Here is a 15,420-nt window from a genome sequence, read left to right on the forward strand (position 1 = left end):
TGGGCAAAAACATCTATATTGTGTCCCTTATAAAATGCTTGTTTGTTGTTACCCTGCATACCTGTCCCAAAAGAGTTATTTCTCCAATCACTTAAAATAAAGCATCCCATATAATGGTAATAAGGTATTCTGAAAACTTGCCTCTCTTGAAAAGCTTGGAGTCCAACAACATCCTCTTCTGGTTCCCCATTTTTATAGAAATGAAGGCCAAGACCTTGGGGATCTTTCTTCTCAGCAGCTGTAAGAGAGAGTTCTACTACTCCCTCATAGAAACGCACTAGAAAAAAAAAATCAACAAATATCACCCTTCATTATTGTATTAAATCTATGACAAAATGCTAAGTGACATCAAACACTTCTCACTTTAGCAAGCAAGAAAAAATACGCCTTATTCACTCTGGTCTGTATCGTAAAAGCGTTATGCCTGTACCTAACCTGCAGGATTATATGAAATCTGAAGTTACATATTTGTACAGAGGCTGAAATCGTGACTGTTACAACAGTTGTAGATACATTTAAATTACGTACTAACTTCTACTGCACGAAACAGGATTCAGAACCATATTTCAAACAGCATATTTGGTATAAAACCTTACCTGCAAAAGTACAGTCATTTACCCTCTCCTTACATACAGCCCAACAATTTTCCTAAAAACATTTTTACCACATATATGGAACAAATGGACGCTGCAATGTGAAATAAGTGGATGGGAATATTTTTATACGGAAGTGGATTTTTTGATTGGTTGATGAAATATAGAAAGGCTTTAAACAAGAACAGGTTGACCTATATTAATTGTAAGAGTCATTAAGAAACTGTTTATGGTAAAACACTATAAAATGTGTTGAAAGTAAACAAAACAAACAAAAAACAATGGCACAAAAGGATACTACAGAAACTAGTTACCAGAACGTTATCACTGATTGCCTCTTACCTTGCCTATATTGTGCACAAACATTAGCAAGGTCTACTTGATTGCTGATCTTCTGGTACTCTTTCAGTGACTCCCTTAGCATCTTCTCTTTTTCCAGTTTGCTTTGAGCCTGTCGAGACCGCTGAAGCAGTTCATTTGCCTAAAGAAAAATGATGGGAAAATGGAAATTATTCACACGAACACATCATGAACAGATTGTGGATATTGTTGTAAGTTAATGAGTTATTCTAAACTTCAAAGCTGAAACAGTAGAAACATCATCCTCTCAAAAGCACTCTCTTGTCACTTAACACTAAGTTTCCAGCAGAAAAAGTGTACAACAGCAGTAGAGACAAGGGCTTAAGACTTAAACAACCAACTGGTTCCCCATTCTCCCCTCCCCTCACCAGTTACTTTTTTCCAATTTATTTGAAGAGCCTCAAAGAGTGAAGTTCTTAATCACAATTATCCTTCCACAAATTCCATGAAACTAGGCAACAGACAGAAAACAAGAGTCGACGCTGAGGAAAGACTGGAATAAGAACACCTTTTATCAACATCAAGAAGGCAGTTTTGTTAGACATCACATTGGAGGTAGAGACCCTATGAACACTACAAATAACTGCAAATGCTTCAAACAAGAGCTCGCATAATTTTCAGCATTAATCAACTACAAGACACAAATATGCAAACAACCTGCCTTCATTAGTTCTTGTACTCCTGAAATTAGTTGAGCATAATGATTTACAAGCTGCCCAACTTATCTCATTGAACATGTTCTGAAGTTATATTTTGGTGCTGTAAAATCTGGAAGTCTGCTTACCTTGGAACACACAGCATCATCAGTGCTATAAAGAAGAGGACAGATGTCTTGCAAATGGGCAATGATGCCATCCACAGCAGCATTATCTCTGATGTAACAGTTTATGAGAGAAGCAATGAGTGCTCCAGTCAACTCTCTGTCTCTAATTACCAAGTCTTTGAAAGCAGTAATCTTCAGGTGTTCTTGAAGTTCCTGAAAACATAATTTCATCAGTTTACCAAAGTTTACTTTATTCTGCTTAGAAATGTTATAATGTTACAGCAGCAAAAGTAACTGTTTCCAGTAAATAAAAACATACAAAACTCCAATGACTGAAGTGCACAGGATAGAAATACATTATTTAAAATACACATTATATAGCAACATAGAAATAATAAAGAAAGCCCTATCAATGAATGCACTAGACCCTTGGATGCCAAAGGGCAGTGAGGACTCCTCTCAGCAGACGTCCTCTGCCATCTTGACTATGTGTCAGTTTTGTTTCAGATCTCTGCGAGTAAGAATGGAGTTAGCAGTTCCCCTTACTTCACAGTGCACTGTCAGAATGCACACCCTATTTTATATGAGTATGTCAGAGTTTTTCATAATGGGAACCATCCAAGTACTCTCATAGATGAAAAAAATGACAGATGCATAAAAAGCAGGAATTTAAAAAGTCTGAGGTCTGTACTCTTTACGCTCGTTTAATATTAAATTACATTTAAGGTTATTATTTTTTTTTTAAATTATTAGGAATATTTGCTCACATAGAGTTGCCAGTAGTGTCTATGGATGATCACTAACAGCATGAAAATACTATTACAAAAACAGTAAACCTACTGAAGACAGAGGAAAAGGTTCTATTTGTTAAACGATTAGTTAACTCCTTGTGCAACGCAAGAGAAAAGCTGCCTGTGTTAGAAATCGTGCTAGCTCCCCAAAGCAACATCTCATTACCCGTCTCATTAACATGTGGCTCAGAGGCTGGTGCCAGTGGTGGAATTTTGGGTTTTTCAATCATGGGCCAGTTTACATGGCTCCAGGCCTACTGGAGACAGATGGGGTTCACCTGTCGCAAAGGGGGAAAAGGATTCTGGCTCAGGAGTTAGCAGGCCTCACTGAGAGAGCTCTAAACCAGATTCAAAGGGGGAAGGGGATAAAACCAGGCTTGCTACGGATGAGCCTAGGGGTGGCATGCCTGTGTTGGAGAAGAAATCTATAGCCCAACTGAAGTGCATTTACACCAATGCATGCAGCATGGGCAATAAGCAGGAGGAGCTGGAAGCCATTGCGCGGCAGGAAAATGAAGTGGTCGCCAGTCCCCGATGTGGTCGCCATCACGGCAACATGGTGGGATGACTCACACAACTGGAGTGCTGCAATGGATGGCTACAAGCTCTTTAGAAGGGACAGGCAAAGAAGGAGAGGCGGTGGGGTAGCTCTCTATGTTAGAGAGTGTTTTGATTGTCTAGAGCTCAACGACGGTAATGATAAGGTCGAGTGCTTATGGGTAAAGATCAGGGTGGAAGGCCAACAAGGCAGATATCCTGGTGGGAGTCTCTTATAGACCACCCAACCAAGATGAAGAAACAGATGAAGCATTCTACAAGCGGTTGGCTGAAGTCTCACAATCTCTAGCCCTTGTTCTTGCGGGAGACTTCAACTTACCAGCTGTCTGCTGGAAATACAACACAGCAGAGAGAAAGCAGTCTCAGAGGTTCCTGGAGTGCGTGGAAGATAACTGCCTGACGCAGCTGGTGAGGGAGCAAACCAGGGGAGGTGCCCTGCTGGACCTGCTGTTTATGAACAGAGAAGGCCTGGTGGGCGACGTGGTGGTTGGAGGCTGTCTTCGGCTCAGTGACGGATGATGGAGTTTTCGATTCTTGGAGAAGTAAGGAAGGGGGTCAGCAAGACCGCTACCCTGAACTTTAGAAGGGCAGACTTTGGATTGTTTAGGAGTCTGGTTGAGAGAGTCCCTTGGGAGGCAGTCCTGAACGGCAAAGGAGTCCAGGAAGGCTGGACGTTATTCAAGAAGGAAATCTCAAAGGCGCAGGAGCAGGCTGTCCCCATGTGCCGCAACTCAAGCAGGCGGGGGAGGAGACCGGCCTGGCTGAACAGAGAGCTTTGGCTAGAACTCAGGAAAAAAAGGAGAGCCTACCACCTTTGGAAGAAGGGGCAGGCAACTCAGAGGGACTACAAGGATGTTGTGAGGTTATGCAGGGAGAAGATTAGAAAGGCAAAGGCCCAGCTGGAACTTAAACTGGCCACCGGCGTTAAAGACAACAAAAAAAGTTTTTATAAATATGTTAGTGACAAAAGGAGGGCCAGGGAGAATCTCCCTCCTTTGTTGGATACAGAAGGCAACCTTGCCACGAAGGATGAGGAGAAGGCAGAGGTACTTAATGCCTTCTTTGCCTCAGCCTTCAATAGTCACACTGGTCATCCTCGGGGTTTTCAGGCCCCTGAGCTGGGAGATGGAGATAGGATGCAGAATGAAGTCCCAGTTGCTGAAGAGGTGGCAGTCACCGACCTGCTCCTCCACCTGGATGCTCACAAGTCCATGGAGCCAGACGGGATCCACCCGAGGATACTGAGGGAGCTGGCAGAGGAGCTGGCCAAGCCACTCTCCATCATTTATCAACAGTCCTGGTCAACCGGGGAGGTCCTAGATGACTCGAAGTTAGCAAATGTGACACCCATCTACAAAAAGGGTCGGAAGGAGATCTGGGGAACTACGGGCCTGTCAGCCTGACCTCAGTGCTGGGGAAGGTCATGGAGAAGATCATCTTGAGTGCCATTATGCAGCAAGTGCGGGACAACCAGGGGATCAGGCTCAGCCAGCGTGGGTTTATGAAAGGGAGATCCTGCTTCACTAACCTGATCTCCTTCTATGACAAGGTGACCCGCTTAGTGGATGAGGGGAAGGCTGTGGATGTTGTCTACTTGGACTTTAGTAAGGCCTTTGACACTGTCTCCCACAGCATTCTCCTGGAGAAGCTGGCTGCTCATGGTTTAGATAAGTGCACTCTGTGCTGGGTTAAAAACTGGCTGAACGGCCGAGCCCAGAAAGTGGTGGTGAATGGAGTCAAATCCAGCTGGTGACTGGTCACAAGTGGTGTTCCCCGGGGCTCGGTACTGGGGTCAGTTCTGTTTAATATCTTTATCAATGATCTGGATGAGGGGATTGAGTGCACCCTCAGTAAGTCTGCAGATGACACCAAGTTGGGTGGGAGTGTTGATCTGCTGGAGGGTAGGAAGGCCCTACAGAGGGATCTGGACAGGCTGGATCGATGGGCCGAGGCCACTTGTATGAGGTTCTACAAGGCCAAGTGCCGGGTCCTGCACTTGGGTCCCAACAACCCCATGCAACGCTACAGGCTTGGGGAGGAGTGGCTGGAGAGCTGCCTGGCGGAAAAGGACCTGGGGACTGTTGGTTGACAGCCAGTTGAATATGAGCCAGCAGTGTGCCCAGGTGGCCAAAAGGGCCAATGGCATCCTGACTTGTATCAGGAATAGTGTGGCCAGCAGGACCAGGGAGGTGAGAGTGCCCCTGTAGTCAGCACTGGTGAGGCTGCACCTGTGTTCAGTTTTGGGCCCCTCACTGCAAGAAGGACATGGAGGTGCTGGAGCGTGCCCAGAGAAGGGCAACGAAGCTGGTGAAGGGTCTGGAGCACAAGTCTTATGAGGAGTGGCTGAGGGAGCTGGGGTTGTTTAGCCTGGAGAAGAGGAGGCTGAGGGGAGACCTTCTTGCTCTCTACAACTACCTGACAGGAGGTTGTAGTGAGGTGGGGGTCGGTCTCTTCTCCTATTTAACAAGTGATAAGACAAGAGGAAATGGCCTCAAGCTGCACCAGGGGAGGTTTAGGTTAGATATTAGGAAAAACTTCTTCACCAAAAGGGTAGTCAGGCACTGGAAGAGGCTGCCCAGGGAAGTGGTTGAGTCTCCACCCTTGGAGGTATTTAAAAGATGGGTAGACGTGGTGCTTAGGGACATGGTTTAGTGGTGGACTTGGCAGTGCTTGGTTAATGGTTGGACTCGATGATCTTAAGGGTCTTTTCCAACCTTAACGATTCTATGATTCTATGAACAGTGTTAACAGCTCCAGCTTCTGTACATTTATGAAGTTTAAAAATTGTTCTTTTTATCGACACTGAATACAACTTCTCAAATAATCTGTTTTCCTATTAAGTGCTAGGACAGAATGCCTAGTATTCAAATTAATAGCTTCTTCAAGGGCTGTATGCAAATTCAACATTAGCAAAGGGTACACCTAATAGCACTCATAGTCCTGTAAGTTTCCTTTTTTACAAACAAGGAGAGGCTGAAAGAACTGGGATTGTTTAGCCTGGAGAAGAGAAGGCCTGGGGACAGTGTGTGGGATCTTACTAATATTTATGGAAAGGTGTAAAGAAGGCAGACCCAGACTTTTCTCAGTGGTATCCAGTGACAGGACACAACAGAATGGCCAAAAGCTGAAGTAAAGGAAATTACACGTGAACAGAGTAAAAATTTTTTTTACTCTAAAGCTGGTTGAACACTGGAACGGGTTGTCCAAGGGAGGCGGTGGAGTCTACGTCTTTGGAGATACTAAAAACCTTACTGGACACCATCCTGGGCAACCTCCTCTAGTTGACTCTGCTTTGAGCAGAGGGGGCAGATAATCTCCAGAGGTCCCTTCCTACCTCAGCTGTTCTATGATACATTCTGGGCCCCTACTTACAAAGAAGTGCAAGGGTTTTAGACACTATAACCCTATTGCTCTCCACTGTTAAACCTTTACCAACACTAAGGCAAAGAGGAGTTCTTCTTGGCTGGACAACATTGCTCTTTTCAGCACTTTTTGCAGAATGTGCTTAAGGTGAAAACACAGTAGTTTATAAAACCAGACTCATTATTAACAGTCAATAAAAGTAAAATAAAATCTATTGTTAATGACACTTGATATTTGCTAAAATTGGGTGATGAGGTCAATACTACATGTCAGTCTCTTAAAAATAAACACTTGCAACCTGAATAAAAATCCATATGTGGTTTAAAATCCATGATATGTTTCTTAATGAATTAATTCAGATGTTAAATACAAACAAATTAAAATCATATGATTCAGATCGTACCTTCTGAAGCTCACCTACAACAACACTAAATTGGTGCTCACACAGCAACTTCCATAAAGCCAATGCCTGGCAGGTTTTGCGAACAAGCTGCTGGATGCCTTGAAGTGAGGTCTTCTCAGTTAGCTGTGCCTCAGCTGAAAAAGCAAAGAGATTGTCAATAAGTAACTGTTTTACATGTTTCAAATTAGCATGTAAATTTTTCACGTTTTATAATAAAAATCTCCTTAAATTTCTGAGGTTTTTTTTCTCTTCCATTCTTGATTAATGCTGTCTAGCTCTCTTTGGAGGAAAGTACCATGTTAGCATTTCCCCCAAACAAATACCAGCTGTTAACATTTATTTCAAACCATGCAACATAGGAAGAGTACTGTCTGAAAAAGAAGTATGGCTTTGTGTGAGTGCACGGGATTTACATATCAGTCTTCAATTTTTGCTTGTTTTTTTTTCATCAGTAGTTGTTATAACTGTGTTTATGATTAACATAAAAGATATAAAATCATACATATTCCCTTTTTGTTTGATTACCTGTATTTCTTTTTAAAAAGAACAATTACAATTACAACTTTGGTCAACACTGTCTACACTATCTTGAAAGGAACAACAACTACTCCGAAAACTAGTAACATTTAAATCTGATAAGATGTATTATATTCACTGAAAGAATATGGTCATACTTATTACACGTGCAGGACATAACTGCAACAATTGATGTCTTTACTTTTGAGTGCTTCCAGTTCAGAAACAAGGCAGCAATAATTAGACTGTATCATTTAGCAATACAAAAGGGTCTCTTGGCTTTGGAATGCATAAAAATGTAAAATAAAGTTATTAAATGCCTGCCAAATTCTACATAATGACTTTTTAAAAGAATTTACTTTCGCACTATTGAAAGTGAGCAGTACAGAAAAAGAAGTAGAAACTAAACCCCAGGATTATACCCACATGGACCACAACCATCTTCAGTTCTGTATACGCAGCAGAAACACTTCCCAACTTGCCTGCAAGTGCTGGGCAAAAGCTACGCTATAGGAGGACGTGAGTTCAAACGGGCTGTGTGACAGGCCTCTTATTTCTAAACAAAGTTTTGTAGACATTTCAGTGACTGGAACCTCGGCAACTTGCATTACAGTATTTCTTTTTAATAGGACAACATACTCACTTCTCTCATAAACAAATTGCTTAACAATTGCTGTCCTTGTTTAACAAACATAAATGGGCGTGCAGCTACTACGTATTGTAATGAGGAGATGAAACAATCTTATGAAATATGGAGAACATTAAGAATAAAAAAAAGGAGACAGGTAAGTGTGCAAAGAAACCTCCAGTTTCATATTTCAAGATTGTCTGAATAGCGAAAATATTGAAACTGAATTCTTTGTATGAGAGACAGAAGTTTAAGAGTGCTTTAAAGTTCAAGCACTTTTCTTTTAGCTTAATGAATTGAGATATACAACTTGTGTTTTGCAGTGGCTCAAGACCACTAGATGTTACCATGCTGAAACACAGATTCTCTTCACAGAGAGATATTCTCCTTTGTGGACTGCTTTAATTACTTGCAATATTAAAGCTTTCGATATCAAACTGAAAGGTAACATCTGCAGCATGTAACAAACGAAGCCTCTTGCCACAGTCAACCTAAAGGCAGGAATGTTTCTCTATCTAGATTTGAGTTTTCATTCTGGGTATATACTTCATCTCTAGTACAGTTGTATGTAAATAATTTTTTTACACCAATGTCACTGCAGAAGCACTGGTCCTGATGGAACAGCATGATAAGGTAGGGAAGCAAAAGCAAGGTGCTAGCAAAGTTAGTTTCCAAACTACAGTGCTTTTTCTGAAGAACTTATTACTGAGTATGGCATATAGATTAATGTCAAATTTGTATGGAAAAAAGGCATTTTTATTCAGAGGTTTTAACAAACAAGAAAAGTGATAAAGGCAACATCGAAATGCACTATTCCCTGAAACTTCCTATTCAAAAATAATTACATACCATGATATTTCCTCTGGAGTTCTTGCTGGACCTGCTGAGAACTTCCACCATCAGGCCGCATGAAACCCAGGAGCCTCTGTTGCAGATTGGCTGGTGTGCTGAAACTGCAATTCCAAAATAAAAAGAGATCCTAATATGATTACAAATACTGAATCTTTTAAAGATGAAATCTAACAACTGCTTTTTAGCATCTGAACAGTTGGCACTGGAGACCATACATACACTTCAACTCAACACAGATACACATGGTATAGTTTTTCAAGAGCTGGACATGAAGTACCGCTAGTAAATTTAACAGAACGAATAATACCTTGGGTTTCCAAGGGCTCCTACTGTAGCAAACTGTGAATTTCTATCCAGAAATTCTTGTAAACCTTTTAGTTCTTGTAGTACACATTCCAGCACATGGGATGGAACACTGCTTTCTACCTGCAAAAGAAAGCAGACTTCTTTACAGAAAGCTTAATTTCCAAACTTTTATCCAAAAATTTACAATTTTAAGCTAAGGCCACTAAAAAGACAAACGCAAAGAGGGTACAACAAATAAATAGCATAACAGTAATGTTATCACTAGAACACAACATTATTATACTACAATCACTGAGGAGGGGGCACATATATGAAGAGGCAGTAGTCCTCTGAAGATATACAGTATTGAAGATGCTACTTTCTTTGCCCCTCTGATAACCAAATCAGCTGTGTTTTACTATTTCCAGCTCTGAACTAAAACAATGATTGAGCATTGCTAAGACACAGCATAACTGCCAAGGTCTTCCAGAGTCTCCCAGTTACCTTATAATTGGAGGAGGAAAGCTCATGTAGCAGTTAATTTGCATTGCTGGAATTACTCAATTCAGGACTCTATTAACAGTCAGACTCAGACTCTATCCACAGTCAGAAAAGATTTTGTTATTTTGATCACGGACAAAAAGTGAAACACCAAGATGTTAGTCAGGAAGATGCTGGAAATTTTTTTATGTCCTTACATAACTGCCATGTTTATCCTAACCCACTAAAGCATTTTATTTTTAGGCTGTGTCTGGAGGGGGTATGAATAAATGAAGAAACTGCAATCACTAAACATATAGAAAACTGGCCATCACCAATTAACAACAGGGATCAAATTACAGTTAGGTTTCTTAAAAAGTAACATTCAAAACAGTAGCTTAAAAAAGATTTAAAACCTACAATTACTCCTCAGTTAAGAGCGCAGCACCTTAGAAAATATTCAAATGACAACAACGGGTTTTTTCCATATCAGTTTATAATTGGGAACAGAAGTATAACAAGTCTTAAGACATATACTATAAGGAACTTTTAAAAATACAAAATAATCTTTTACATACTGCAACAACTTCTCGATTGCCACTTTTGAAAACTCTCTCCACAACTATACTGCCATCCCAAATATTTCTGCAACACAAAACAGTACTGTGTTAAAAGCCAAGTAACTTAAGCAAGTATTTTTGCAAGTCTTCTATGTATGAGTTCTTAAGAAAGAAATGGTAATGCTTTTTAGTTCAAGATCTAAAACAAGGATTTAATTTGGATGAAAATTAAACATTCAATAAAAGTTACCATTATACATTTCTGAATGGTACAGATATAGATAATTAACAAAATTTCAAATTTTAAAACTTTAATCAAATGGAGTTTGATGCTCTCAAATACTTTAAATATAGGGCAATATTATTCTCTTGAAATATAGCGTAGGCAAAGAAGTGTCATCACAAAAATTTCTTTCCCAACCAGCACACAGAGAGATGACCAACTTATGAAGAGCTCTATTCTTGCTTGGGGTGTTTAGTAACACAGGACCCAACATCCAAGTAACAGACTCCTCTTTAGTCTTGCGTCATTGCTTTGATTTGAGCATTCTGTTTAAAGCTTCTTAACAGAAAAGACTTCAAGGCAGGACTTTGATCCTGTAACTCCTTCTGTGTTTCTGTTTCATTCTTTAGTAGGAGTTTGAAACATACAGCTCATAGGTTTGAAAAATAAAACCACAGTTTTCAGAATTGTGCATATACACTTGATTGTAGGGTCAATGTCTAAGCAACTTTCCTGTCCTAGTCATTCACTGAATGTATTATTATTATTAATAGAGCTGTAAGGAGAACATATTATATCAATGGGTACTCCATAAACACAACATAAAAATGCACTTTACTAATTTCAAATGTAAATGCTATTAAGATAGAATTCACCACTTACAAGCATTAGTGGAAAGAAAAACTATGAAACAAATTGAGTGACAGAATCTCTTTTTACACAAACATCTCACCCTATAATCCGAGCAAAGTATATGCAGATGCCGTTGTGTCTTCCAGAAAATACTATCTCGGGACCCATCATTCCACTAATGGATGTACCAGGGTGAGACATGGAATTCCCAGAAGGAAATGCGGGAGTTGACATACTAGTAGGTTGTAAACCTAAGGTAAAAGTAGGTAAATATTACTCATTTGAATGCAAATAAAAAAGCCTAGTTGAAAAAAATTTCTCCATTTCTCCAGCAAAGGAAAAGAAGGCGTTATCGGGCCCGGGTGTTGTCAAAAAGGTAAGATTAGGATATGGACTACCAACAGTCAAGGAGGAACCTAAAAGGGAAAAGAAATAAAGGTAAGTTTGTCACAAACAAACAAATTAAAAACAAAACAAAACAAAATAGAACCCACAAAATCCCTGTGCAAAACCAGCAAAGTTGTTAAATCAAATGCTTTAAAGTTAGAACCATTCCAACAGCTTCTATTTATAGTTAAATACCAAACTGCACTCATTTTTTATCAACCCAACACTCCATAAGTGAACCAAATGGATTCGCTTCTTTCAAGAGCAGTTATTAAGCATTTTTTTCCCAGCACTCACGTTATTTATTGCAAACCATCTGTTCCCTGCATTGAATATAATACTGCCCACACACTTTTTCTTGTTCTTCACCTTCTGACTCTGCCCACTCCTGATATGGGCACCTATTCTCAAAGCACTCGTTTTCAGTCATTTAGATCTTTTCAAAGAGTATCAGTTTTACCTTCAAAGCACTCAACTGAAAGAAACTGGTATTATTACTCTTAATTTTTACATAGGGCAGTTGGACAAACACCACATCAACACTTAACTTGCAACACTGAGTTTGAGACTGTCCATGGCCTCAGATTCAGCTGTGAATACTCAACCCTTCTGCAAATTAAGTCTGAATACCTAACTTAAGACTCCAAAACATGAGGAACACATGTGGTCATCTACAAAAATGTCCATGTACCATCAGCATGTTGGATGACATATCATGGAAAGGGCAAGCAATCTGGCACTCTGAAAATCTGGCTTTTATCAAAGAATTAGTCCTTCTTGCCTTACTCACTACAGTTCTCTCAACTTGGCAACACACAACAGTGCAAAGGATAACAAACTCCTTCACTAAACAGTGCCAATGTGTTCTCAGAGCACATTCTCCTTGTGTGCCAAGCAAAGCACAAACTTGCAGAAAAGCAGCATGCGAATGCATGACTAGGCTTCCATTGGTGAGAAAAAGAGGGAACTAAGTTAGAGATGCCTGGCCTTTTAATGCTAACATTATTGTAATGTAGTTTCACATGCAGAATTTCAAGGTGTTTTAATCAATTTTTGTGTCAGCACTGTCTGACCCACCACATGAGACATCCACAATATCAGAATCTTAATTTCACATGACAGTTCTCTACCCTTTGAGCAAACGGAGTAAGTAGTGGCAGAAGAATGGTGCCATCTTCCACTTGGACCTGTCACTGAAGCAAAAGGGAAACACGTGCTTTGATAGTAGGTTTCAAAGAGGCTTAGATGACAGCAAATGATAAAAACGTCCAAACATTTAGACTTGGGAAAAAATACATTTACTTCTAAAAGGAATTACCTTGTTGATTAGAGAGCTTCCTGTCATTTCCCCCACACCTTACTTTCATTCTCAGTCTGCTCCTAGCACCTGTTCTCCACATAGCTGCTGTCCTCTCTAACTCAGATCTAGTTTTACATTCTTATGCCTTGCCTCAGCTCCTGCCCACGTTACTATTGTTCCACACCATCAGGCTTGGAAAGTAATGCCACTGATGCATTAAAAATAGCCACTCTTCTTAGTGTTTTAATACTACTTAAGAATTCTGGAAAAGAGGGTCAACTGTTTTTCCAAAACTTCAACCAGTTCAGCACACCTTTCTCCAATACTTATGAATTTGGCCTTATGTCAAAAACCGTACTGAAATGGAATTTTTTTGCATTCCAGGCAACCAAGTTTTTTCCCAAGTCTGATGTGTAAAATTTAACGCCACATGTCAGATAAGGGTAAAGGATCTTGGAAATTAACGAGTTCCTGATTTAAAAAAAAAACAAAAACAACCTAAACATGAATAATACAGAAAGGCCTCCACTCCAAGCATCAAGTTCTGAGGAGAAAGAATAGGCACTATTCTCATTTGTAGGTGGCACTGACAACCTAAGCAGAAACCAAAGGTTGAAGCTAGAGCTTTTACAGGGAATAATCACTCTAAATGACTAGCCCATTTCTTGATCAAAATTATTATTTTCTTCTCATATCTGCAGAGGTATGACAATGACACTGTAAGAAGATACTCTGCTATAACCACACAACAACCAATTAATTTTTGTAAAATTTGAACTATAGTATTGATAAATTGTTTTCTGGCTGCTGAAGTGCCTCTGGCAGCAACAAATGTGTACCTTCTTCACATAATCTTAACAAATTATATGCAACATCCAGACATAGTTTGAGATCACATCACCCTCTCACTAAACCCAAAAATCACTCAAGAGAAATGGAAAAAAACTCTGTAATTCATTAGCCAGTGAGTGTAAAATCATGGACTACTTCAGACAAAAAGAACACACGTATTTGTAAGAAGATAAAATACCACATATTTAAGGAAAAAACAACCTATCCAAAACCATGAAATGCTTGCTACTTACCAGCAGGAACAGGAGAACCCAACATAGGTCCAACGCTGCTTGGAGGAGGCAGAGCTGACGGAAATCTCATTTGTGCTTCTCCACCATACCTAAAGTTTACATGCAAAACCAAAAATTCCTCACACTTCATACACAGTCCATTTAATTTTCATGTATTTGAGAATTAACAGCAATCTTGGGGGTTCTTTTAAAATGGGGAATAAAAAAAAAAAACAGCATAACTTTTCAGAAATATTTGTGACTGTATGATACTTCTGGCAGAAGAAAAGAAAACTCACTGAATACATGTTATGTGAAAAGCATTAACAGATGCAATTGCAAAGATAAGTTAGATGAACAGCTAAGTATTTTTTGTGTGGATCTTTTAAGTTCTGTGGTGATATATGATATGATATGATACGATATGATATGATCAGGCTTTAAAGAGAAATTTACCACTTCTCAAAATCAGGCTTATGTTTTACTATGTTTTTAAGGTTTGCCTCTACAGGAAAGTGGAAAGAAGAACGCAGTTGAGATGACCCATGCTTATCCTTCTATTGTCCACAAGTAACTTCCATCCATCTCTCTCTCTCCTATAGTGCTACATGAGCCGTTCGTTATGTCTTCCGTTGCTAACACCCATCTCTCCAGGGCTGTTATCCACATTTTCTCTCAGATCTTGTAATGTAATTGAGTTTAACAAAGAGCAACTGTTCACAGCCTACTGAGAGTAGCTGACTTAATCTATCACCTGCACAAGTTTTGGAAAAGAGCAACCAAGCTTTTGGGCACATAACACCCAAACTCTAGTGCAAACATACAGTCAAAGCTGCACATTTTATCATCACTCTCCCCAGGTCTATCTTACCAAAACCCTTTTTTCCTCCATGCTATGTGCCCTGTGAGGACAGCCAAGAGACTCACAATATACCAACTTGTTTAAGGCAGCTAATTACAATATACATTTCTGCACCATACAAAGGATATGCAGTACTTAAGATACATAGATGACAAATTAATCCTCCAGAGTAGAATCCCATACTTCCTCACTCAGTTTGTAGTGGAAAAACCTAAACCAAACCAACCAACCAATAAAACAAACACACACAAAAAACCAACCAACATCAACATCTATGACCAAGAGTCATTAGACCCTGAACAGGGTAAGTCCATCTGAATATCAATTTCCTTGGTGCAATGGTGAACAGCATAAATAACTACAATATGTTTAGGAAAAAACCCAACCCAACCCAAACAAAAAAACCTACAAATGCAAACATCCCACAAAAATGAAAAAATTTGTCTGTTCTTTTTTCAGCTGAGTTGGTCTCATTAAAGATATTACTACACACTGCATTTCAATGAACAGGGGTACCGTGAAGTATAGGTAAGTGCATTTCAAGCAGATTAAACATTTTCAATAGCCTCCTCTACACGTGGAATACAAGCATCAAAGAGGGGAACTAACCAGAAATCACCATTACAGGAAGCTTCCTTTATTGATGAGCCCTAAATCAGTGCAAAAGCATATTCCACTGGGTTTAACAGTCTATGCTCATTTTAAAACAATGGTCGCTCAGGCAGCAGGTTCAAGAGTCTGTACAATTATTTAGTGGCTGTAGTGATCCCGAGCATAATATTCAGAACAACCTACAGAA

The 15,420-nt window shown here is 39.7% G+C and overlaps 1 protein-coding gene across 8 annotated transcripts in view; it reads right to left on the bottom strand.

Annotated features, from left to right (window-relative positions):
- Positions 1-15,420, bottom strand: part of NUP155 (nucleoporin 155) — a 41,393-nt gene that overhangs the window by 7,939 nt on the left and 18,034 nt on the right. For 6 of the 8 annotated variants that reach the window (XM_082337224.1, XM_082337221.1, XM_082337222.1 and 3 more), the window contains 9 exons: positions 13,781-13,869; positions 11,109-11,259; positions 10,171-10,237; positions 9,135-9,253; positions 8,825-8,928; positions 6,832-6,965; positions 1,738-1,929; positions 936-1,074; positions 142-277 (listed from right to left, as the gene is read on the bottom strand). In XM_082337224.1, coding sequence (XP_082193350.1) covers positions 142-277; positions 936-1,074; positions 1,738-1,929; positions 6,832-6,965; positions 8,825-8,928; positions 9,135-9,253; positions 10,171-10,237; positions 11,109-11,259; positions 13,781-13,869 — 1,131 coding nt within the window. Of the gene's footprint in view, positions 1-141; positions 278-935; positions 1,075-1,737; positions 1,930-6,831; positions 6,966-8,824; positions 8,929-9,134; positions 9,254-10,170; positions 10,238-11,108; positions 11,260-11,361; positions 11,425-12,525; positions 12,589-13,780; positions 13,870-15,420 lie in introns of all 8 variants that reach the window. The other 2 variants (XM_082337227.1, XM_082337228.1) reach the window with 2 other exon arrangements.

Source organism: Platalea leucorodia, assembly GCF_965183815.1.
Source record: "Platalea leucorodia genome assembly, chromosome: Z".
Lineage (NCBI taxonomy): Eukaryota > Metazoa > Chordata > Aves > Pelecaniformes > Threskiornithidae > Platalea > Platalea leucorodia.